Source organism: Squalius cephalus (assembly GCF_949319135.1).
Source record: "Squalius cephalus genome assembly, chromosome: 11".
Taxonomy (NCBI): Eukaryota; Metazoa; Chordata; class Actinopteri; order Cypriniformes; family Leuciscidae; genus Squalius; species Squalius cephalus.
Genome location: NC_137132.1, coordinates 5,111,024 through 5,138,608, shown reverse-complemented (window position 1 = coordinate 5,138,608; position 27,585 = coordinate 5,111,024). Strand labels below are relative to the sequence as shown.

The window sequence follows — 27,585 nt, the reverse complement described above, 5'->3', positions numbered from 1 at the left end:
AAATGCAGATTGGATAAAAACACAGTGATCACAGTTCACACCTGCAGTGAAGCCCCTCCCACAACAATTCACCAATAAATACTGGGAATATTCCCATCATCCTACAAGAGAAGGACAAACTCCAGGAGTAGCAGCTGAAATCTGTGTGACTGTTAAAGATGGAGTTTATTAAAGAGGAGATTGAAGACATGAGAGATCCAGAACCATCCAGAATAAAACATGAAGATACTGAGGAACAAATAGGTTGGTGTCCATTCTTGATTCTTCATTGTTGACTGCTTTGGTGGATGTGAATTAATAAGCAGTATATGGATGATAAATGATGGAGAAATGCATCTAAATGATCATAACCTTGTATATAGCAGTTGTCAAACACATTTGAACTATATTAACAAATGAATGACAGAACAATCCTTAAAAGGAAGTTTATTCAAGTGTGCTATTAGTATACTTCTTTTTAACTAAAAATAAGAGCATATACTTTTTAAGACTAATTATTGTCACAGAATGGTAAAAAATAGTGAAGCGAGGATTCATGTACAGGAAAGAAGGGTTTTTATTAAGTAATCAAAAATAAAACAAAACTACAACAACAACAACTCCCTGTGTGTGTGTGTGTGTGGGGGGGGGGGGGTATTTTGTGGTATTAAACACATATTTATACCGACTTCATCAGGCTCAGAAAATTCTTCACAAAGAACACAAAGAATGGCCTTCTCAGCTGCCATAGTTGCAACTCTTGCGTCATCAGAACAGTGTGTTCAACGCATCACTGTTTCTGTTTAAAAAACGTTGTGCAACATTTTGTCGGGGCTGAACGCAGCCCAGACTATACAGAAACACATGACAAACCGGGAATGCCAGAGCTCTGTCACCAACCCAAGATGTAACCCAAACGGAAGTGACAGAACTCTGACAATTATGTACTTAAAATTGCACTTAAGTGTATACTGACAGAAAGTTCTAACTATATTTTGACTATAGGACTCAATCTTGATTGAGATTTACTTAAAAGGATAAATAAGTATTCTAAGTATTCTGCGACCTAGAATTTTTTTTTTTTTTAATTTAGTTTTTTTTTTTTTTTCATGTCATCACATTGTTTAGAGCATAAGAAACAAATGGTAAAGAAACATTTTTGAAAAATTATATTTTATTCATATGTTATGCTATGGCCTCTGTAGTGGACACCAGGGGCCTCATTTATAAAACTTTGCGTAGGATTTGCGTCAGAAGTGGCGTACGGATGAAACATAGGACGTGCGTACGCACAGAAATATTCGGATTTATAAAACCGTGCACATGCACATCCTACGCAGTTTTCCCTTAATAAATCACAATCAATTCTAAAATTAGCGCAGCTTTTGCAGCTTCATGTCACTCCCATAGTTGCCCATAAATAGTCAGTAAAACGCCCACAAGTTAATATTCATCGATTGCGAAATCATGGCAAACCCTGAGAGGAAAACCAAGAATGTGAAGTAGAAATTATCGTTGGCGAGGTGGAAAAGAGGAGTTATATGTTTGGAGGGCACAGTGTGGGCATTACTAATGCCAAAAAGGCACTTGAGTGGCAAAAGGTTGCAGACGCCGTTAATGCCGCAGCCTCACAACCTCGGACCGTGGCCGAAATAAAAAAGAAATGGTCAGACATCAAAGTCAATGCAAAAAAGCATCTAGCGCTCCATCGCCAGAGTATGTCTGCCACGGGTGGGGGAAAGGGGACACCGGAGCTCTCTTGATGAGAGACTGGTGGCAATTATTGGGGAATCCCTATTAAAGGGATACTCCACTTTTTTTTTGGAAATAGGCTCATTTTACAACTCCCCCAGAGTTAAACATTTGAGTTTTACCGTTTTCGAATCCATTCAGCCGATCTCCGGGTCTGGCGGTACCACTTTTAGCATAGCTTAGCATAGATCATTGAATCGGACAGGACCATTAGCATCTCTCTCAAAAAAATGACCAAAGAGTTTCAATATTTTTCCTATTAAAACTTGACTCTTCTGTAGTTACATCGTGTACTAAGACCGACAGAAAATGTAAAGTTGTGATTTTCTAGGCTGATATGGCTAGGAATACTCTCATTCCTGCGTAATGCAGGAACGTCCAGCAGGCGTAATGATATGACATAGCGCCTGAAAATAGTCGACCCTATAGTCTACTGAGCTGGGGACTATTTTCAGGCGCTTCGTCATATCATTACGCCTGCTGGACTCTGGTACGGCAGCAAAGTTTCTTGATTATTAAGTAGGAATGAGAGTATAGTTCCTAGTGCAGGTCGGTTGAACGACCTCCGATTTTTTGAAGTCGACTGTTATGACATCAAAGTCGAGTCGACGTTGACTAGTCACTCGTCATTCATAAAAACACAAGAGATGGGACTGCTTTGCAACATGCCCCAATTTGCAATTTATTAGCAGAAAATGATACAGATGATGACAGACAGTTCATAATATGTTGCAACTTAATGGTAACAATGCAACAATAACTCCCGTTTTAGTGCAAATATTTTTTAGTGATGCATTATGTTGGTATAACAATGCCATTTATGCAAGATAGGCTGTAAGCCCACTGTCACAGTCCTGCTCATTCACAGTTTTTACTTTTCGATCATGTTTAGTGAAGTTTCTAATTGACCATTCGCAAAGACGACTCCCCCTTTAGTTACTGTTGCTATGTCCGACACAGTGAAATATACATCGCGGAGCAGAGAGGACACTGACGACGTGCTGACAGACAGGACAGAGCAGGTTACTTTTAATATGAAACAAAGTCTCAACTTTCATATTTGGTCATTTTATAAAGTAATTTAAACAATAAATACCGTTTTGTGGCTCTTTAATGTGTCGTGACAGATCGCTGTAGAGCCTCAGTTAAAGCTGCTCATGAACTGATCATCTCTTCCTTCTAGTTAATAGCATCAAATAAACATGAATGAACATAAGAAGGAGTGTTGTTTTAACTGCGGAAAGACGTCAGTACACTCCGTTATTCAAGTTCAAATCCTCCAACGTAAATCTACTAACTCTCCTGACTGCTTTGTCGGACAGAAATGGCGGATTACGATTGGTCAGATCGCCTGTCAATCAAACTCCCTGCGAGTGTACTTCAGGAAAGACTCACTTTCCAAGTGACATTTTTACAAGCTTCATTTTTAATGAAGTATTTCCACACACTTGATGGTGACAATCATAGTGTCACATGATCAACGCGACTAGTCGACATCAAGCTTAAAGCGTCACGGCAATGCATTAAGGTCGACTAGTCGACTAATCGACTAGTCAGTTCAACCCCTATAGCAAATATGTGTTAATTTGCATATCTGTTGTAATCTTCGTTTGATTTTGTTTGTTTTACACTGCAGATCGATCAAATGGGTGTTCGTGTAGGCTGTTAATTGTAAGACTTGCTTTGTGAAGTCTTCATGTTATTTATGAGAGGCAGTATTGCCATTTCTTTTACACAACGGTCTACAGCTATGGAGCTATTCTTGTGCCAATAAAAATGAACGTAGCTTTTCAAGAAACTAATGAAAATATAAATTGAAACTAAATAAATTATCTCTAAAACTGAAAAAGAATAAATCGCAGGCAAATTTTTTGACTTCGTTTTTAATACATTGCATGTCTTGCTAACTATTTCTCATATTTCAACCGCTGATCTGAACTTACAAATGCGCTTCCAGAGTTTTCATTTACGCTTCTGAAGTTTTCGTTTACGCTCCCAGAGTTTTCGTTCGCCGTTCTGACACATTTCTCTCGTGGGGCTAGTAACAGTGGCTAGTAACGAGGCTCCGAGGCTAGTAACAGTGTGTTCTCATTGGTTACTGAGCTTTTGATTGATAGCTTCGTGACCTGGAAGTGAAGACGTCAGTGGTGTGTTTCTGTATGGATGTGAGCGTCTGTAATTGCAGCTTTCTATTTAATTTTAGTGATATTAAGTTTATATCTGTATTTATTTGCTGCTACACTATATTGTTGAGATGATCTCTTATAGAAGGAATAGTACAGACGAGGATACTGGATAACGTTAGCCTACTTGTGGTAACAGTTAAGTCTGATTTTTTTTTTTTAATACTATACTAATACTATTTATAATACACTCTAAAAACTGCTGGGTTGTGTTAACCCAATTTTGGGTCAAATATGGTCTCACCCAACGTTGGGTTAAAAATTCAATTTAAAAATGGACAAACCCAGCCGTTGGTTTACATTTTTAATGTAACCAATGCAATTTGTCCATTTTTAAATTGCATTTTTGTCCATTTTTGATTTTGTCCAAAATGCAATTTGTCCATTTTTAAATTGCATTTTTTAACCCAACGTTGGGTGAGACCATATTTGACCCAAAATTGGGTTAACACAACCCAGCAGTTTTTAGAGTGTACAGTACTGGCTTTTTTTCAGGTGGAGAGGCATTTTAGAGCTCAGTGAGAGCCCATAACATTATACAGCTGAGCTGTGTTGTCTTGATTTAACTGTTAGCCCAATCATTACATGACTTGTTTATCTACATTCGGTTACAGTCTTCGATTAGATCATATTTGCTTCGATTAGATCATATTTCCCCCCAGCCACCCCAAACAACATTGAGCTAGAGTACTGTACAGTAGCCTATCTGTTCTGTATCAGTCAATGACTGATGCTATAGGACGAGTGCTGTCAATCACTGCCTGATTCAACTTTGGCAATGTAAAGCCTTTTTTACCATGCCAATAAAGCTATTTAAACCTGAATTTATCAATTGCTGATTAATTTGCGATGCAAGGTTTTTGAAAGAGGAGAGACACGACTTGACCACAGGCCACATCTCTGTTCGTAATATGTAAACACTCAATTATTTTGAAGTATTGCCCTGGTTGCAATATTTATTCTGATTACTTTTGTGTGATAAAGATGACTGATAAAGCTATTATATGTATCTAGTATGAGTAACAAATAGATTTTTCTGTGTCCATATTTGACTAATAATAATGAAAAAAAGTACCAGCGATCCACTGTCCCTATCAGACAATAATCTTACTTTGTTCAGACACTTCACCTTTGAATGACTGGGATCTTGATCTTCAGACACCTGATTTATTTTAATATATTATTTCAGAAACTTTAATTTTTATTTTTTTCAATAACCATGCATAAACATTATTCTCTCAAAAATGAAAACATGTACATACATGTGGCTCACATATTTTGGTAGCCCTGTTTGTGCTAAATAGAGTGTAATTTTTTTTTTGCCATTAATATGTTTATAAGCAACTGAAAAAAGCACAAATGTCAGGGCATGTCAGAACATCTCAAGGCCCCCATAAACACCCCAGACCCCAGAGGGTTAATATTCTTATTTACTTCAGAAACCTGACTGAACCTCACAAGCATGTTGCACAGGTCCTTCAATGTCTTAGACACAACCAACTCTACCAGAATCAGGAGAAATGCAAGTTTCACCGCCCATCCGTCCACTTCCTGGGTTTCATCATTGATGAATGTGCATCCAGGTGTACCAGGGGAAGGTCCATGCTGTCAGAAACTGGCCACAACCATCAAAGAGCTGCAATGATCTGCAAATCTCTACAGGAAATTCATCGCCAACTTTAGCCTGATTGCCTCTCCCTTCACTTCTGAATGTATGCCATCTTTGTCAAGCCAGGAGGGCTTTGTTATTCACACGCTTCGACCTTAAAGTAAACTACTGTCCAGGTGACAAGAACACCAAAGTGAATGCACTTTCCTGCATGCACTCTCCAGACTTATTTAAACAATCTCCTGAAACCATTCTCCCTCCAGACCTCTTCGTGTGCCCGATTCAGTGATCTCTGAACGACCAGATCACAGCTCCCACCTCATGAACTGGTGTCCACTACCGTCTCTGGGATCCAGTCATCCAGGTAACCAGCAAACCCTCTCGCTTCTCCGTGAATGCTACCGGTGGCCAAGTATGACCTAAGCCGTCCAACGCTTCATTCAAGGATATCTCCAAAACACAGAGACATCTACCTGAAGGCAAGCTCCATCCAGTACCCAATCCTCACCAGCCATGGTCTCGCCTGGGAATAGACTTTGGTGAATCGTCACCAACCTGCCTCTGTCTAATGAAAACATCTAACTTGATTAGATGGGATATAATTGGATCAAATGGTGGGGGTTGTGGTTCCTTTGTTAAAGATGGGGTAGCTTTTAGAGAAATAATATTAGATACTCAGAGTGAATGTGTTGTTGTACTTATAGAGGTTGTCACAGTTCTGTTCTGTTAAATTCACTTTCATTGACTTTTAGTTTATCTTCAGTCACATGTTTCCTTTCCTCTTGAGTTACAATGGTTACTAATATGATTAGTCATTGTGTTAGGCTGGCTGTCATTACTTGCCCTCGTTTGCGTCCTCGTGGAGTTCGAGGTTATGGAAGCGAGCCTGTAATCTGTGTCAGATTACGTGATTTTGACTCCTAAAATCTTGTCATGTTGTGGACAAGAAACATGTCAGACTACACATTGCTTCCTGACCATCTCACATGCACACATTCACTCGCACATACACACGCACACACTCACTCAAACTCACTTAACTCACACTCTCACTCCAGGGCCGGATTAACCATTAGGGCAACTGGGCACTTGCCCAGGGGCCCATGAGATCTAGGGGGCCCTAACAGGTAGGAAATTCACAGAAATTTAATAAAGTTATCAAACTCTTTTCAGTCTTCACTGCATAAACTGCATCTACGCGGGTTCACGCAGACTTTCCTCCCTCCCCGCTGAACGCCAGCGATTACTAATTCATGAAATGCACTCCCGCTGGTTGAGCGCGGTAAAGTTCGTTTCAGGCTCGATATTAGCCGGACATTTGTTCTATAGGGTCGGTAGTCTAACAAAGATATCAATAGCAAGATTAGTTTTAACATTATGTGACCATTGTATATCGACATGATGAAATATTCGTTCAAAATCATTCATGCATTAATGCTGCATAATTATACCTGAGAATGCTTTGACGCGTTTCCACAGCGCACGATGCTTAAGGGAACGTCTGCCAATTCCACCAACTGCGGTAAACGTAGTCTATAATTTGTATTATTTAAAATTACTTTTAACATTTAAAAACAGACGTTTTCAAACCCCAAAGCTTGCAGAAGGTTCCTAATGACAATACTGACTTAGGCTACAGCTTTCCTGGTAGCCTTGAGTAAATTAACATGTCTAAGAAAATGATTCATAAAACGTATTAAATATCAGTTGAGCCTGTTTACTTTCGTCACTGACACAGACGAAAATGAAAAGACTATCAGTCAAAGTTCATATTTAGGAGGGGTAGAAATAGGCCAGGATAAGAATACTGAGAGAATAAGAAATATGAAGATGAGAAGAGAGCAGGTATTGACAAATAATCTAATGACAAGGTTTTAAAGCTAGCCTATTTCTTATAATTTTTTGGCCTTCAAAAGTCCTAAATTGCACATATGTAGGTCAGAGAAATCCAAATTTTCTCGGGGGTCGGGGGAGCATGCCCCCCAACCCCCCTAACTACAGGGGGCCTTGAGTCTTGTTGCCCAGGGCACAGGAAATTGTTAATCCGGCCCTGTCTCACTCACACACATTCACACTCACTCTCGCTCATTCACTCACACAAACGCACTCACTCACTCACTCATTCACTCACACACTCTCTCTCGCACACACACACACACACACACACACACTCTTGACAGAGCCTATTGTGGAGGACTGATTTAAAAAAAAAAAAAAACATGCTAGTCTTTTTATCGTGTTGTGAAGCAACACGGCGTATTCGTCCACTATGACACACTATACGAGATGAAACTATCTAATCTTGCGTCCCAACACCCGTTGTCGTCTACGAATCCCCATGACACTCTACGAAAGACGAATTGTGCCAAAATCGGGCTAAAATCGTGTAATCTGAACCAGGCATAATGGACAGTTTATGTAAGTGTGGAGAGATAATTTTCTTGTGTCCCTTGATCTTGCCAGAATGCTCTGTTTTTTGTTGTGTAAAGAAGATTGAAATGGGAAATGGCAAGGAAATTGGAATGACTGTAAAACAGGAAGACATTTTTATAATATACAACAGCGTAAGACAAAGTAAAATGATAGAGAATATCAGATAATTTCAACATAGATTAAGTAAGGGCCATACTAAATTTTATTCTACACTAAATATAATAGGAAAACACAGTACATGATTATGTGAACTATGCCAAGTAAAGGAAACAGTTGATCATGTGTTGTTATTCTGTCCAGGAAAGGAATAAACTACAAAGAGAACTACATAACATAAGATGCAAAATAAATTACAATCAGCAACATATTAAACACAAAACAAGGATCTGGTAAACTTATAAAGGCAGTTTTATTCATTAGGAATAGCAGACTTAAGAATAGTCAGTCCCTCCAGTTTTTCGCGATTCCGCGATCGCTGAATACAACGCAAAATCAACAAATTGTCGCATTTTTTTGCGATCCTGCATAATTCCTAATTTAACCGCAAAATAATCACAAAAATGAAAAATACCTCACAAAACATTAAATTATAATCACCCAATTGAAATATCTCTAGTTTAATTAAAGTTTCAATGCATTTTTACGTGGATACAGATGTTGCGGGGAAAGGGGAAACTCCTTTTCCTCGATTTACTGAAGCCTGTAATGTAAAACGCATTTAAACCACAATCGCCGTCCCCGTGCAACAGGGCCACACCGGGCGGCACGTCACCATGGTTACAGATGGCAAAGAGATGCATTTTTCCTTCCTTTCCAAGTACAGGGATGCAAACAGCGCGCTTTTCGGCGCCTCCCGCTTTTTTTTGGGTGACAAATTCATCTGAAGCCTATTTCATAGCTTAATGTGAGGGACAGAAGTCTATTTACATCATTAAAGTTTACGAAAACTCGTTTTCCCTCCTTTGCGGCTGTCAATCATTCTCCATTCAGTATTCAAACAGCGCGCGCGCCTCGTCCGGTTACAGCAGCATACATGCACGGTAAAACTCTCTCCAATATGATATTCACATTATAATGCTTGATCTGTAGAGAAAAGGCTGTGTATTTGCATAAAATCACTTTATTTTGTTGGAGTTTGTTGCTGTTTTTAAACGACTCGCGCTACCGTGTGCCTGTTAGATCACACACATCACAAGGACTCGGTATCACACGCACAATAACTGGAATTTAAAACTGTGAAGAAACAAATGATCAATAAACTGTTGGACAGATAGACACTAGGATTTGTGCGCTCGACATTTCTTCGCTTTGTGCCGTGAACTTATAAATGCGCACTTGTGCAGCGCTGCACACTGTGACTCCATGTTGCTTTGAGCACATCATTCTGCGCCCGCGATGCGCATACGCGCTTTGTGCGCTCTGTTTTGAAGCGTTTCATATTTTCATGGTTTTGCGCACTGAAAGATTATTAAAAGCCTATATTTTTGTATACCTAGCCTGCACAATACATTTAAAATAAGCATAATTTAATTGTATGTTATTTCTGTGTAGTGTAGTGTAGGCTATATAAATATACACACTTCTGAATTCTTGACATTCATATATAAGTATAAAATTGTGAAATGTATGATTGCCTGATTGAATTTCAGTATATTTTCCTGCTTTTTTGTCCTTCGCCAATCACATGCCTGATTACTACACCTGCTGTTAATATTTACATAGGTCAGGTAAAAAAAATTGCCCATAGGTTGTTTCAAAAGTTTTTCATTTGATGAGAATTTGATTAGACCAAAATAAACAAGTTTTATGCATTTTGTTTGTGATTTGTGTCATGTATGACTATTGTGCATCTGACATAATACTATTATTGTAAATGTGATGTCCTAATTATAAAATATAAAAATCGCAAATTTTTTCGCAAATTTCTGGAAATTACCACCACAAAATCAGTCATTTTGATCGCAAAAATCACACAAAAAAATCGCGAAATCCTGGAGGGACTGAATAGTATAATCATCATGTCCACTGAAATCACTTCACATTCCAGCACAGGAGGTGGCGACATGCACCTAAAAAAGCTGGTATGCAAGCTATCAATCCACAGAAGAAGAAGAGAGACACGAGCACTTGAAGTTTGAGAACCAGTTCAAGTATCAGTTAATATTATTAATCGAGAGGCTGTTATGACAGTGTAGGAGTTTGAATGCAAGACAGTTGTGGAGTATTTTCACTGGATGCTGGATACCTTCAGTCTGTATTTTGAGGACACGCATGAGATATTACAGAGTTTGACATGAACCAGTTTGAGAGATGAGGTATTTAACTACTATTTATTAACATTATGTGCTCAGGTTTAGTGTTAATATTAAATAAGTTTCTAATATAAAAATTCATGTTAACATTGATTAACAATATTAATTAATAATGTGCCATAATTAAGAGCTAAGGCTAGTGCTCTAATCTAGAGATTAATTTAGTCTTTAACTTGATCAGTGTGTATAATAAATTACTACATGTAATCTGGTTTACATAATCAGATTCCAAAAAATAAGTACTTCTAGTTAGATTATATGTGACCCTGGATCACAAAAACAGTCACAAGTCGCACGGGTTGCAATACATTGTATGGGTCAACACATATTTTTCTTTTATGACAAAAATCATTCAAGTAAAGATTTTCCATCAAGATATTTTGTAAATTTCCTACAGTAAATATGTCAAACATTTATTTTTTGTGAGTGAATGCAGCACAATCGCAAACATTAATGGCTGTAATTTATTCAACATGTATTTATTCTATTACTACTTTTTCATCTTTTAAATTATACTTTCTAAAAAAGCCTTCTTCTGCTTATATACCTTCATAAAGTCTTCCAGGTTTGTGGAACTGACTAGTCGTGAGCCTTTCACTGAAAACTGAGACCCATACAGTATTTGATCACATGATTTACACAAATCATTTCACTTTTAAGGAGGGGGTTCTCAACATTGCATATCTAATCACCTCCTGATGAACGCATTTATTATTATTTGAATTATCAGTGAGTAATTTAATATCACTAAACAGACATATACTTAAAGTTTACTAAGTATACTTAAAGTTGTTCCACTTTAGTACACTAATTAGACTTAAAGTTACGCTTTACTACGATTTAATTACTACAAAAATATACTTAGTACAAAATTACATGTTTCAAAATAACACACTTCAAGTTAACTAATCATTAACACACTTGAGGTATACTGATAATTAGTCTGGCTGCAAATATAGTTGGCATATATATATATATATTTTTCACCAGGATTGTTAAATGAAATTAAATGAAACGGAAATTATACTGGAATGAGACAAATATGCTTTTCATCATCTCGGTTAACGTGGTGGTGCTGTTATTTCACTCTGTTGTTGATATTATACAAGTATACATTGGCCCATAGATACAGGGCCATATGCGGTTGTATAGCATATCAACATTTCTGCTCAGACAAAGCAGATATGCCAGTAAACAGTGTAAGTTAGTACTTTATCTCTAGTCAACAACAAAAATGTCCTGATATTTGAATGTGCCTCAGTGCGGTTTCCACTTTGTGAGCGCAAAAGAGATGAGAGAAAGTGAAAGATCTGATATTAGACAGATACCTGATCTCTTGTTTTCTGTTATTAAATCAGAGTTCACTTGAAATTTAACATTTATCCTCCTTAAACTGATTCTAACTCCTTAATATGTTTATTTCAGACCAGATGGCAGTGAAAGAGCAAAGACAAGAACTGAAGTAATAGGTAAAGATGCTGTTATTTGTTTCAGCCTGTTCACACCAAATGAGCTTAATGTGCCAATTTACAGAAGATCTCAGACATCACCATAATGAATGAGCTGAAAACAGGGAACTTTTGGAGACAAAGAGGTTTTTCAGCAGCAGTTTAACATGATGGCCCTGTACTTTTTAAATGCAGATTGGATAAAAACACAGTGATCACAGTTCACACCTGCAGTGAAGCCCCTCCCACAACAATTCACCAATAAATACTGGGAATATTCCCATCATCCTACAAGAGAAGGACAAACTCCAGGAGTAGCAGCTGAAATCTGTGTGACTGTTAAAGATGGAGTTTATTAAAGAGGAGATTGAAGACATGAGGGATCCAGAACCATCCAGAATAAAACATGAAGATACTGAGGAACAAATAGGTTGGTGTCCATTCTTGATTCTTCATTGTTGACTGCTTTGGTAGATGTGAATTAATAAGCAGTATATGGATGATAAATAGAGAAATACATTCAAATGATTGTAGCGTTTATCGGTAACAATCGTAATTAGGTCATATATGAAATATTAGCTCGAGCAATATTCAAATTTGGGGAAATATTAAAATCATAACTCATAGTCATAATTCATAAATTTCACATATGCTATTACCTTACCTGCTAATTATCAAAAATATTTCATTCTATAACTGGTCTCTCATCAGTCATTCGACCAGCGAATACTTTGATTATACCAGTTAAGAAGGAATATTTATATTATCAAACCTCAGACAATTCTCTCCTGGCCGTGGATGCAAATTGCTGGGTTTATGCATTAAAATAAAGAGCTAGTAGCCAGATCTTATCGCAATTTCATTGACAATTACATTGGTGGGATTGTAACACAGAGTCAGTCAAAGTATAAAAGATTTATTTAATCAAAAATGACACACAAAGGATTATATGCATATAGGAAGTAATATAGGCTAATCTACGTACGTAAAATTACACAAGACACACGAACGTTTAAACAAACAAACATAAACATGACTTGATCAGAATGAAAATAGGAAGAAAGTGAGGGAGAAAGGATGGTAATTCACAAACAGAACCTTTTAAGAGACAACTGTGAAAGCAGCTTCGAGAGAGATCATTTTATACGTTACTTGCGATTCTGTTCCTTTGTCTGTGGGAAGCTGGGCTTCGGGACCACGTGCGTATCTTGGCTGGACCGTGTCTCATCGATTTGTAGGCTTGCGTTTCGCGTGAAGTTCTTAAAAACTCACTGAATGTAACATTACCGAGGTACGGAAGTCTCTTCCCGGTGCGGGAAGGGCGAGAAAACTTGGTTACAAGCCAAGAAAGGATTTTTACATCCGCGTTTGGATGAAGGCCCTGTCCCCTCTCTCTCGCTCCGCTGCTCATGGAGCAGGGAGGGGTGAGAGTGCAGAGTTCAGAGTTCGGAGTCACGAGGGTGAGAGCGTGTGAGAGCAGAGAGAGAGAGACGTCTGCTTGTGTTGTGGTTTTTAAAGCAGCGCGGGGTAACGCCCTGTTTGATGACGGTACCCAATGAAATCTTTCGGTTCTGAGGCGGGAAAATTCTCTTTGTGTGAAGAAAACGCCTCCTTTCACCATATGTCTCCTGAACGAAATAATTCATATTTCCTCTTAAGATTATACATACTGAACTAAAGATGTTACTTATATAACTTAGGTGGGACTGATCGAATTAAAACAGGACGGTCAGACAGATACCAAGAATTACAGGTAGATTTTGGACACACATAACGTTACGTTCATATGCATCATTACACACAAATAAAGCTTGATTAAACGTACAATAAAATTGTCAGTGTTTCCGTAATGGCAAACGATGACACTTTAAAGAAACATAGGAATACATATCAACATTTAGTGACTTGTTCTGTGTGGGAATGTCTGTTTCAAAGTCCACGAGTGTGTTTTGTGTGTGTGTGTGTGTGTGTGTAACATTTCAAAGAATGTCTTTGAAGCTCACACTGTGGAAAGGGGGAAGTGGGTCGTAAAAGGGATTCAGTTACAGAGTCTGCCAAGTCTGTGGGACTTAGAAAGTGTTTTCACTTTTAATTAGTATATAAATTAAAAGTCCATTTTTACCCATCGAGCCATAGTCGTTACATGATCATAACCTTGTATATAGCAGTTGTCAAACACATTTTAACTATATTGTCAAATGAATGACAGAACAATCCTTACGAAAAAGAAGTTTATTCAAGTGTGCTATTAGTATACTTCTTTTAAACTAAAAATAATAACATATATTTTCAGTCTACTTAATATGTACTTAAAATTGCACTTAAGTATACTTGACTCATAGGTACTGACAGAAAGGTCAAGTATATTTGGACTATAAGACTTGTACTAAATCTTTTGATCGAAATATACTTAAAAGTATAATTAAGTATTCTAAGTATACTTGTCTTGAAGTTGTTTAATCTTTTAATTTAGTAGCATTAAATACTTTTTCACATAGTTTTACACTGAAAATATTGGTTTATAAAGAAAACAGGCTATTTCCCTAATTCTGAGTATCTGAATGTTTGTGAAGGCTAGTCCACTGCTAGTGTACACAGGCATTTACTTAAAATCTTCCCCCGCCGTTGACTGAATTTTCCGGCTATCCATGTTTTCAATGTTGGACGGTACGGGGACTATTACGCATCTTCGGATATAAACACAGGCGAAGAAGAAACAGAAACAACTGATATAGGATTGCTTACGCAAATGTAAATGGCACGTAAGCGTTTATGACTGTGAAACTTTGGGGTGTTGTTGAACTGGATCTACTCCATGTTTGTTTTGATCATCGTTCTGAATCCCATCCGGACAGTCTTTGACAAAAATACGATTTTTTTTTTTAAATATACTTGAACATTACTTAGGTATGATTCATAAAATTAACTTAAAGTATACTTTTTCGTAAGGGAAATTTTTGCCATACCCTAGTGAAAAAAAAGTATGCTAAGTATACTTGCAGCCAGACTAATTGTCAGTATACTTCAAGTGTGTTAATAATTAGTTAACTTGAAGTGTGCTATTTTGGATAATTTTTTGTACTAAGTGTATTTTAGTTATAATTAAATTATACTAAAGTATAACTTTAAGTGTATTTAGTGTACTTTTTGATGCTAAATTGAGACAATTTTAAGTATACTTAGTACACTTTAAGTACATGCGTATTTTCATGCTTGATTAGTGATATTAAAGCGTACTTTTTTATATTACAAGTACATTACAAATTAATTAAGAGTGTCTTCCAAACAAACAAGAAATTTACCATAAATATATTATTTTTGAGTAAAAATATACTTTCTTCCCCAAAGCTGAATGCACCTGTCAGGGTCATTACAATAAATATGTGACTTGAATCAACAGTGTTAACCCTCTGAGGTCTGAGCTGTTTTCTGGGCACTGGAGGTGTTCTGACATGCTCTGACATTTCTGGTTATTTCTGTTACTTGTGACATTTTCATGGCTAAAGTCTAATTACACTGTATTCAGCACAAACTCTGCTACAATAATATATCAGCAGCATGTATGTAAAAGTTTGTAGTTTTGAGATAATGACATTTATGCGTGGTTTGTGAAAATACAAAAAAAAATTCTCACTGAAATAAGGCCATGAAACCCATACTGATTATTTCTTCACAAGACTTTTGAAAATTGTATGACGTAGCCTAGAATATTTGCTTCAAAACTATGTGAAAATCACCCTGACTGCTCATTCAGATAAGACAATATATTGATTTAAAAATTTTACGACGTGTTTTGTGTTAGAAAGCTTTATGCGGGAGCTCATTAATATGTAAGCTTTTCTCACCCGAGAAAGACAAAGAACCTCCCCTAACGGCCCTATTAGGAGCTATCAGGCCCTGCCATTCTGAGCAACCTTGCACAATACTGTAAATGAGGAGATTTAAAAAAGAATGGCTTTTAAATTGTTTTACAACAGATTTATTTACAACACAACATAATCCAAAGATACACAACAAATGCCAAAAAAGCACTTCAAAGACAGACCTTTGTGCCATTCCTAAAAACATTGTACATACCTTTAATTTCCAAGATTTTCACTTTACCGTGTTCACGTACAGAGACTCATGTGAATGTTGAAGTCATCTGTGGCATCTGGGCCCTGAAAAAAAAAAGTGAACATACTGATATCAAGAGAAAGGCCTGCACGATTTTGGAAATAAATATTAGATTTTTCTGGTTAAAATTGCTTTTTAAAATTCCTTTTTAAAATTCACAGAATACACACACACACACACACACAAATGTTTCCAACATAATATAATGAACACCAGGTTTGTTGTGCCTTGTAGGCATAAGGTATATGCACAGTGTCGGATAAAATAATAATAACAATAAATAACCTATAGCAGTATAAATCTTTCAAAAGATTTCAGTAACAACTAAGCTAGAGAAAAATATATTGATTATCATGTTACTTCAAATGTTTCCATCCGTTATGATATGAAATGAGATAATAATAAAAACATGAAGCCGTTTGGTGCGTTTTGCTTTCATCCAAAATATGATACAGTACATTCAAACGCGATCGCTATCAAAAATATGATACATTCAAACGCGATCGCTATCAAAAATATAATACATTCAAACACGATCGCTATTAAAAATATGATACATTCAAACGCGATCGCGCTCAAATATAAAACATTATGGTTACCATATACATATCTACGTTTGAGCAGATATCCACAAACACAGTAACAGTAAACACGGTCTAAATATTATAATATTCCCCATATATCTAGCAACAGTTCAACTGCAACGTGACATTTATGCAACAATAACAAACTAAGAATTTCTTACCTTATCTTTCTTGTCTTCATATCGCGTTCTTCTTCTTCTTCTGAGGTAGCCTAAATCCAATGTAAGCTCGCACGTCTTTCAAACTCGACGAAAAGTGAAGTGTTTTGTTGTTGAGGTAATGAGCGAGTCCGCGTTCCATGTGGAGATTTGCATGTGAATCTCTTTTGCGCGAGTGGGCGTGGCCGAATTAAAAATAATTAGGAAGCGTTTGAGAAGCTGGACATCTTGTTGGTTTTATACAAATTACTTAAACAGAGAATATTTGTTTTCAGTTTGAATCCGATCATTTAAAAGTACACACTTAAATGTTTATAAAGGTATATGGCTCATAAATGTGTGACAAGTATTCGCTGAGTTTTGTTTCAGTTTATAGACGTGCTCAAGAAAAAAAAGTTCACCGCGACGGAGAGGCAGAACACACACCCTGTTTATTTTCTTTATTTTACAAAAGCACAATGTTTTGATTTGATTGTAAGTGGACACATACAAAAGGAGAAATATCACAGATTATTTTTTTATATTTCTTTTTTCTGTATGACTATAAATGACTGAGTAATTTAAGTTTATAGTGCTACAATGTGGAGAAAATCCAGCAAAACGCGCCCGCGCGTTTGTCGACCTCAGAGGGTTAATAAATGTGTTACGACTGCTCCGAGACACGAAGGTTGAGGATCCAAATGCAGCTTTATTAAGGGGCAATCCAAAGACGAAATCCAATAAACAGGCAAAGGGTCAAAACACAAGTAGACAGTCAAAACAAACAAACAAACAAAACAAAACAGGCAGGGGTCAGAGGCAAGAGAGTAATCCACGGAACAGGCAAGGAATCCAAAAACCAAGAGACATGAAACCAGGGAAAACGCTCAGAAGTGCAGTGCAACAACATACAAAACTTTGCAGTGAGTGAAGAGTGAACCAGGCTTATATGGGGTGAACTAAACAAGATAACAATACACAGGTGAATGTGATAATGAGTTTTGATGAGTCTGGGCAGTGAGTTCTGGGAAATATAGTTTGTGAGTGAAATATGCTTAGGTTGCTCTCAAGGGCACTCCAGCTGGTGACCGTTACAAAATGGTTGTCGAGTATTCTCATGAAACAAGATAGAGGAAATAGAGGCTTCAACCCGGAAACAGTATTAAGGTGCAGTAAAATTATCTGTTGTTCTGTGAATGTTCACTGGTGAATTCCAGTCATTTCAATAAGAATCCACATGATCAGCAATTTTGTTTGTGGTCAAAAATGTCACTATGGGACCAGGTTGGTCACTGGAATTTGCTAGATTTGACTAACAGAAAGCTGCTTGAAAGTGACTCCTGTGTGAGCTGTGCTTCATACATTACGTCGCTACACTGCTGACAATGGTCAATGGACTTTTTTGCCTGTGTAATTTCACAAAATTCAAAAATGTTACCGCACCTTTACTCGCTGCAACATAAAATTGTATTGTACAACATAATATTTATTGACCAGTAAATGGCTTTAAAATGGTATTTGATAGAATGAGGACACCTGTAGTAACGTTAAGTTAGGCTAACGTTAAACAAAAACAGACCAAACTGTATTAACCTGCTTTTGTTATTCATAACAAATGCCAATGACGACAACAGGAATCAGCTAAATTAGTTAGGCTATATCAGCAATTTGAAGACACAGTTGTACAGAATATGTTGAATTGAATGACTAAATCAATCTAAGACAATAAGTCAGTAATTTCCATTTGTTCATTAGATCAACGTAACGTTAGTTAGCATCGCGGCTAAAACCTTCATACCAGATATTGTGCAATAAACAAGTGGTAAACACTGTAAAAACGTAGTAATGTATAATAGGCTACATTTAGTTTATATGTGTGTGTGTGTGTGTGTTTGAATATATAGTACACTCTGTATTTATATTTATTTGGCGAGTTTACAAACCTTGTAACGGAGAGCCGAACAAACGGCGGAAGCTTTGATGAGGAGAGCCGTTACTTTCAAACTCGATGACGATCAGCTGAGCTTTGCTGCGCGCGAGCAGTGCGAGCGACAGCAGAGGAATAGCAGCAGTTTCGTGACAGAATAACACTTTTCTCCTCCTGGATTTTCTTCTTCATATTATTAATATTATTATTATTATTATTATTTAGCGTTGTTGTTTAAGGTTTAAATTAATCAATAAAATAGGCCTATACTAAATAAATGTAAACTATAAAAGGACGTAGGCTACTGTTAAATGTATTAAAAATGCACTGTTAAATGTATTAAAAACACTCAAGTACATTTTTAATACATTTAATAGTATGTCTTTTTCACCTGGGTATGTATACTGAATCAAACTTAAGTAGCCTATAATAATAATAATAGGATAATAATAATCTTATTCTGGCCTCACTGAACCATTGGGTTCCTCCAGATGCTGGCTTTAACATAAGAGATCTTCCAGGAACCACTTAAATGTTAAAAGATCTTCCAATAACCCTTTTATCGCATTCAAGTTCCTCTATTTTCCCCCAAAGCACTTCGAGGTCTCATGGTGATGAAAAGGTGACTCCAGAACCTCTGAACTAAATACAAAGTGCTAAATATCAATGCTCCTCCTACTAGGAGAAAGAGCTCTGAGACACTTAAATTACATTTTTAAGTTCCTTGAGCAGGGCCGGATTAACTATTTCCTGTGCCCTGGGCAACAAGACTCAAGGCCCCCTGTAGTTAGGGGGGTTGGGGGGCATGCTCCCCCGAGAAAATTTGGATTTCTCTGACCTACATATGTGCAATTTAGGACTTTTGAAGGCCAAAAAATTATAAGAAAAAGGTTAACTTTAAAACCTTGTCATTAGATTATTTGTCAATACCTGCTCTCTCCTCATCTTCATATTTCTTATTCTCTCAGTCTTCTTATCCTGGCCTATTTCTACCCCTCCTAAAGCTGAACTTTGACTGATAGTCTTTTCATTTTCGTCTGTGTCAGTGACGAAAGTAAACAGGCTCAACTGATATTTATACGTTTTATGAATCATTTTCTTAGACATGTTAATTTACTCAAGGCTACCAGGAAAGCTGTAGCCTAAGTCAGTATTGCCATTAGGAACCTTCTGCAAGCTTTGGGGTTTGAAAACGTCTGTTTTTAAATGTTAAAAGTAATTTTAAATAATACAAGTTATAGACTACGTTTACCGCAGTTGGTGGAATTGGCAGACGTTCCCTTAAGCATCGTGCGCTGTGGAAACGCGTCAAAGCATTCTCAGGTATAATTATGCAGCATTAATGCATGAATGATTTTGAACGAATATTTCATCATGTCGATATACAATGGTCACATAATGTTAAAACTAATCTTGCTATTGATATCTTTGTTAGACTACCGACCCTATAGAACAAATGTCCGGCTAATATCGAGCCTGAAACGAACTTTACCGCGCTCAACCAGCGGGAGTGCATTTCACGAATTAGTAATCGCTGGCGTTCAGCGGGGAGGGAGGAAAGTCTGCGTGAACCCACGTAGATGCAGTTTATGCAGTGAAGACAAAAGAGTTTGATAACTTTATTAAATTTCTGTGAATTTCCTACCTGTCAGGGCCCCCTAGATCTCATGGGCCCCTGGGCAAGTGCCCAGTTGCCCTAATGGTTAATCCGGTCCTGTCCTTGAGTATCCGACAGGATATTTGAGGCTCCTTTAGTTTTTACAGTGTATACTTTCAATGCATTGTTACAATGATCATTTTCAGCACATAGTTAAAAAATATTCATAAAATATATTTAAGAAAAGTGCAAATAAATATACTTATAAAAAATAAACAGAACTTTCACTTCTAGTATATTTTTGTAAAATATATTTTTTAGAAAATATACTAAATTACAATTATTTTAAAGTGTGTTAAAAATTGTATTGTGAAAATAGTCAAAAGTATGCTGCTAATATACTTTTTGTATATTTAAAAATAGTACATTTTTTATTAGTATATTTGCAATGTACTATTAAAACAGGGAATATATTACAAATACAATAAAGTATACTTTTTTTTACTAGGGTATGAACGATCTGAAACCTGATCTCTAGCTTTCTGATATTAAATCAGGGTTCACTTGAACTGATTCTAACTGTATTTCTGTGTATTTTAGACCAGGTGAGAGTGAAAGAGCAAAGACAAGAACTGAATGAAGTGGAGGAGGAACATCATAACTTTACAATTCAAAGAACAAAAGCCAAAAAGACGCACACCTGCACTCAGTGTGGAAAGAATTTCTCACAGAAAGGAGACCTTAAAATACACATGAGAATTCACACTGGAGAGAAACCGTATACATGCAATCAGTGTGAAAAGAGTTTTTCTCAGTCTGGATCTCTTAAATTACATGAGCGAGTTCATACTGGACATAAACCGTACGACTGTACTCAGTGTGAGAAGAGTTTCACAAATTTAGCTTATCTCAAGTATCATCTGCATGTTCACTCTGGAGAAAAACCATTTAACTGTGATCAGTGTGGTAAAGATTTTATTTCATCATCAAATCTAAAAAAACACCTGACAGTTCATTCAGATGAGAGGCCTTATGTGTGTTCTCTCTGTGGAAAGAGTTTTTCATGGTTGAACAGTTTTAAACTGCACCAGAAAACACATGATGGAGTGAGAGATCATGTGTGTTGTGACTGTGGGAAGAGCTTTACTAGAGCTCAGCATCTGAAACGGCACCAAAGAATTCATACTGGAGAAAAACCTTACAAGTGCTCATATTGTGACAAGAGTTTCATTCAGTCTGGAAACCTGAAATCACACGAGCGAGTTCATACTGGAGAGAAGCCGTACTACTGTACTCAGTGTGAGAAGAGTTTCACCCGATCAAAGAATCTAGAGAATCATATTAAAAAGTGTTGTTCTGTGTCACAGTGAGCAAATGTTTTCATCAGATCCCAAACTTTGAAAAAAATTATGTGAGATTCACATAAAGTAAATGTGTAGATAGTTAACTACTAAACTAATGTTTCTGTGTAATGCCACAATATTTGTGTTTTATATGTTGAAAATGATTGAATTATTCTTAGATTGAGCGCTTACTCAAAGAAATGCCAAAATTTAAACGAGACTGGAAACAAATGTAAGAAAAACAACTATCAGTTATTTGTCAATATATGAAACGATTCACTCAATATCGGTTTTTAAATTTAATATGGAGGATGTTTTTATCTTTTGTTTGTTTAGTTATAAAACCTGTTATTTCATAAACAGATGTATTAAAAAACCTACACATATCTCTGCAATATTAAAGAGGTCAATAAGCTCTGTACAATAACAACAAATAATTACCATTTCACTGACAATGGGTGATTTTGTGAGCAAAAGTTCTCTACAGATCCAATACTTCAAATAAACAATGAGATTCAGATAAAGTAAGTGTGCTACTTTACTGTAAACTGTTAGTTTACTTGTGTTCTGTGACATTAGTTTTGTGGAAGTTGTTTTTGACTTGTAACTTTCTGACTTGTCATTTAGCTTTCACTTTCATTCATTATATACATTAATGATTTTTTTTATAGACACATTTCTCACTTTCACATTAGGTTTGTGAAAGAATATTGTTGACCTAAGACAAATTGCCATCCAAAGGCTCTGTATTATAAATGCTCTAAAACTGTTCTAATTCTAATAAGTTCTAATAAGAGGCAGAAACATATTTTAAAATAGATTTCAAAGGTTTGTCTCAGCTTGTTAAATTAAATATAATGGGAACTATAACAAGTCAAGTCAACTTTATTTATATAGCGCTTTTCACAACATAGATTGTATCAAAGCAGCTTCACAGTATTAAATTAAAACAATACATCAATGTTTGTTTCTAGTGGAAAACGTCCACGTTTGGTAATGCTGATCAATAGTATCGTTGATTGATTAATTAAATTAAATATCCCCAAATGTCCCCAACTGAGCAAGCCAAAGGCAACAGTGGCAAGGAACCGAAAAACTCCATCAGGTGACCTAATGGAGAAAAAAAAAACCTTGGGAGAATCCAGGCTCAGTCGGGGGCCAGTTCTCCTCTGGCGTTTATGAACTATAGGTCAGATTTAACTGTAAGATTAAAAGTATTATATGAATGCCTGGCTGAAGAGATGCGTCTTTAATCTAGTTTTAAACTGAGAGAGCGAGTCTGAGCAACGAACAGTATCAGGACGGCTATTACAGAGTTTTGGAGCCAAATGTGAAAATGCTCTCCCTCCTTTGGTGGACCTAGATATTCTAGGTATGACCAAAAGCCTTGGATTTTGTGATCTTAAAGAGCGCAATGGATTATAGGGCGATAGAAGATCGGTTAAATAGACTGGAGCTAAGCCGTTTAGGGCTTTATAAGTCAGTAGCAATACCTTGTAATTAATACGGAACTTTATAGGCAACCAATGTAGTGATGATAAAATTGGTGTTATATGATCATATTTTCTTGATCTAGTTAGAACTCTAGCATTTTGGACTAACTGTAGCTTGTTTATTGAGGATGCAGGACAACCAGCTAATAAAGCATTACAGTAATCTAGTCTCGAGGTCATGAATGCATGAACTAACTTTTTCTGCATCAGAAACTGATAGCATGTTACGTAGCTTAGCAATGTTTCTAAGGTGGAAAAAGGCTGTTCTTGTAACATATGAAATATGATTTTCAAAAGACAGGTTGCAATCTAGTATAACACCCAGGTCTTTTACTGTAGAGGATAAAGTAACAGGACATCCTACTATGTTAAAGTTGTAGTGTGAGAGGTTTTGTGGGCGTTTTTTTGAACCGATGATTAGTACCTCTGTCTTGTCTGGATTTAATAAAAGAAAATTGCGCGTCATCCAATCTTTTATATCTTTAACACACTCTGTCAATTTGGATAATTTAGTGTTTTCATCTGGCCGTGATGAAATATAGATTTGAGTGTCATCAGCATAACAATGGAAACTAATTCCATGTTTCCTTAAAATATTTCCAAGTGGCAGCATATATATTGAGAATAACAGAGGGCCTAACACAGATCCCTGCGGCACTCCATAGTTTACTGGAGTTATGATCGATTTTTCTCCATTTAAATAGACAAAATGGTAGCAGTCAGATAAGTATGATCTGAACCAGCTTAATGCTTGTCCTTGAACACCAGTATAATTTTGTAGTCGATCTAAGGGTATTGTGTGATCTATAGTATCGAACGCAGCACTAAGATCAAGTAAAACTAGTATTGAGATACAGCCTTGGTCAGAAGCTAATAGTAAATCATTTGTGATTTTAACGAGCGCAGTTTCAGTGCTATGATGCGGTCTGAATCCAGACTGAAACTTTTCATAGATGTCATTTTCTTGCAAGAAAGAGCCCAGTTGGGCGGATACAACTTTTTCTAGTATTTTAGACATAAAAGGAAGATTTGAAATGGGTCAATAATTTGCTAGGTTATTATGATCTAATTGTGGTTTCTTAATGAGTGGTTTTATAACTGCCAATTGAAATGTTCTTGGAACATGACCTAAAGATAAAGATGAGTTAATAATATTGAGGAGAGGCTCTTCCACTACAGGTAACACTTCTTTCAGTAGTTTAGTGGGTATAGGATCTAATGAGCATGTTGTTGTTTTAGATGAAGTGATAAGTTTATTTAACTCTTTTTGTTCTATAGTTGTAAAGCACTGTAATTGTTCTTGCGGGGTGATAGTTGAGGCTGGATTATAAGGCGCGATTGAGGACTGAACGTTTACAATTGTGGTTCTGATGTTTTCTATTTTCTCAGTGAAGAACTTCATGAAATCATTGCTACTAAACTGTAACGGAATATTTTGTTCAGGTGACATCTGTTTATTTGTTAGTCTAGCCACGGTGTTAAATAAAAACCTAGGATTGTTTTGGCTGTTTTCTATTAGTTTGCGGAGGTGCTCAGCCCTGGCCGATTTTAGGGCCTTTTTATAACGTGACATACTGTCTTTCCACGCGATTCTAAAGACCTCCAAATTAGTTTGCTTCCATCTACGCTCCAAACTACGGGTTTCTCTCTTTAGAACATGCGTAGTATTGTTGTACCATGGTGCTTTACTTTTCTCTCTGACCTTTTTTAATCTAATGGGTGCAACAATATCCAATTTTCCAGAAAAAATGGTGCTCATAGTGCTAGTTAATTCCTCTAGTTCATCTATTTGTTTGGGTTCACTGAGCAGCTGAGATAGATCAAATAAGCTATTTGAAAAATTATCTATGGTGGATGGAAGGATTGTTCTGCCTGATCGATAACGCGGCGCAGCATGACATATTACAGGAGTACGTAATATGCAAGTTACCATGTAATGGTCAGTGACATCATTAGTATACTTCTTTTAAACTAAAAATAAGAACATATACTTTCAGTCTACTTATGTACTTAACATTGCACTTAAGTATACTTGACTCATAGGTACTGACAGAAAGGTCTAAGTATATTTCAATTATAGGGCTCAATCTTTTGATCAAGATATACTTAAGTGTAAAAACTATTCTAAGTATACTTGGCTTGAAGTTGTTTAATCGTTTAATTGACTAGCCTATTAAACACGTTTTCACACATTTTACATGTTGAAAATAATGGTTTATAAAGAAAGCAGGCTGTTTTCCTAATTCTGAGTATCTGAATGTTTGTGTAGGCTAGTCCACTGGTTTACTTTTTTTTTTAAAGAATTTAGTCCCAAGCATTATTGAAATAATACATTTACAAGTATACTACTAGTACATTGACATTAATACTTAATAAAGTATACTGAAAATATACTTGAACATTACTTAAGTATAATTCTTTAAATAACTTGAAGTACACTTCTTTTTCGTATGGGGAACCTTTGCCATACGAAAGATCTGAATCTGATCTCTGTTGCTTTCTGCTATTAAATCAGGGTTCACTTGAACTGATTCTAACTGTTTTTCTGTGTATTTTAGACCAGGTGAGAGTGAAAGAGCAAGAACTGAATGAAGTGGAGGAGGAACATCGCAACTTTAAAATTCAAAGAAAAAAAGCCAAAAAGACGCACACCTGCACTCAGTGTGGAAAGAGTTTCACAAAGACAGGAGACCTTAACAGACACTTAAGAATTCACACTGGAGAGAAACCGTATACATGCCCCCAGTGTGGAAAGAGTTTCACAAATAAAGGATACCTTAACAAACACACAAGGATTCACGGAGAGAAACCGTATACATGTACTCAGTGTGAGAAGAGTTTCACATGTTTAACTGATCTCAAGTATCATCTGCACGTTCACTCTGGAGAAAAGCCATTTAAATGTGATCAGTGTGGTAAAGATTTTATTTCGTCATCAAATCTAAAAAAACACTTGATAGTTCATTCAGATGAGAGGCCTTATGTGTGTTCTCTCTGTGGAAAGAGCTTTTCACGGCTGATCACTTGTAAACTGCACCAGAAAAGACATAATGAAATGAGAGATCATGTGTGTTTGGACTGTGGGAAGAGCTTTATTGCATCTGGTGATCTGAAACGGCACCAAATAATTCATACTGGAGAAAAACCTTACAAGTGCTCATATTGTGACAAGAGTTTCAGTTACTCAAGATCTCTGGAATTACATGAGCGAATTCATACTGGAGAAAGACCTTACAAGTGCTCATATTGTGACAAGAGTTTCACTCACTCTGGAAACCTGAATTTTCATGAGCGACATCATACTGGAGAAAAACCTTACAAGTGCTCATATTGTGACAAGAGTTTCACTCAGTCAAGATCTCTAAAATCACACAAGCGTGTTCATACTGGATAAAAGCCGTACGACTGTACTCAGTGTGAGAAGAGTTTCACCCAATCAAATAATCTAGTGAATCATATTAAAAAGCATTGTTCTGTGTCACAGCGAGCAAATGTTTTCATCAGATCCCAAACTTTCAAGTAAATCATATGAGAGTCACATAAAGTAAATTGTTAACTAATAAACCAATGTTTCTGTGAAATGCCACAATATCTGTGTTTTATATGTTGGAAAACAAGAAAATTATTTAATTATTCTTTCATTGATCGCTTACTCAAAGAAATACCAAAATTTAAAAGAGACTGGAAACAAATGTAAGAAAAACAACTATCAGTTATTTGTCAGTGTACTGTATGAAACAATTCACTCAATGTCAGTTTTTAAAAGTAATATGGAGGTTTTTTTTTTTCTTTTGTTTTTTTAGTTATAAAACTTTATTTCATAAACAGATGTATTAAAAAAAACCTACATATCTGCAATATTAAAGAGGTCTATAAGCTCTGTACAATAACAAATAATTACCATTTTACCGTTCCATTTCATGTGTGATTTTGTGAGCAAAAGTTATCTACAGATCCAATACTTCAAAATAAACAATGAGATTCAGATAAAGCAAATGTATAGTGAAATTAACTCATGTTCTGTGACATTAGTTTTGTGGAAGTTGTTTTTGACTTGTAACTCTCTGACTTGTCATTTAGTTTTCGCTTTCATTCAATATATACATTAAAGATTTTTTGAAAGACAAATTTCTCACGTTCACATTAGGTTTGTGAAAGAATATTGTTGACCTAAGACAAATTGCCATCCAAAGGCTCTGTATAATAAATGTTCTAAAACTCTAATTCTGAGGCAGAAACATCCTCCTGCGACCCAGAAAAAATTTAATTTAGTTTTTTTTCATGTCATCACATTGTTTAGAGCATAAGTGTTGTGAAGAGGCAGAGACAATGGGATCCATTTGCAGCTTTATTAGAGAATGGTCAAGACAGGCAGGGTCAATAACAGCAAACAGGGCAATGCAGGTTAGGCAGAGACAAACCAGGTAGACAGGCAAGGCAGAAAGAATCAGAAGTCGATAAACAATCCAGGTCAGGGCAGGCAGAAGATAATCAGCAACGGTAAACAGTCCAAGGTCAATAACAAACTCAAACATGGGAAATAACGCTCAGAAATGATGGCCAGGGCAGATCAAGACTTCGCACTGAATGGATGTGTGAAAGTGGTTTATATGTGTGTGTGTGAATGAGGTGCAGGTGTGTAGTGCAATCAGTCCCAGGTAAGAGGCATTAT

At 36.4% G+C, this 27,585-nt stretch overlaps 2 protein-coding genes across 3 annotated transcripts in view; one reads left to right on the top strand and one right to left on the bottom strand.

Moving 5' to 3' along the window:
* LOC307167486 (uncharacterized protein) overlaps positions 1-27,585 on the bottom strand; it is a 565,869-nt gene that overhangs the window by 207,559 nt on the left and 330,725 nt on the right. The gene's annotated exons all lie outside the window — the stretch shown is intronic.
* LOC307167504 (uncharacterized protein) lies at positions 12-27,026 on the top strand. Its single transcript, XM_079886665.1, has 2 exons — positions 12-243; positions 25,472-27,026. The coding sequence occupies exons 1-2, from the start codon at positions 159-161 to the stop codon at positions 26,305-26,307; spliced, it is 921 nt and encodes a 306-aa protein (XP_079742791.1). The 5' UTR covers positions 12-158; the 3' UTR covers positions 26,308-27,026.

Coding starts and splice junctions, on each gene's coding strand:
- LOC307167504 (XM_079886665.1), top strand. CDS start 159: ATGGAGTTTATTAAAGAGGAGATTGAAGACATGAGAGATCCAGAACCA. Junction 244..25,471: donor AGATACTGAGGAACAAATAG/GTTGGTGTCCAT, acceptor TGTGTATTTTAG/ACCAGGTGAGAGTGAAAGAG.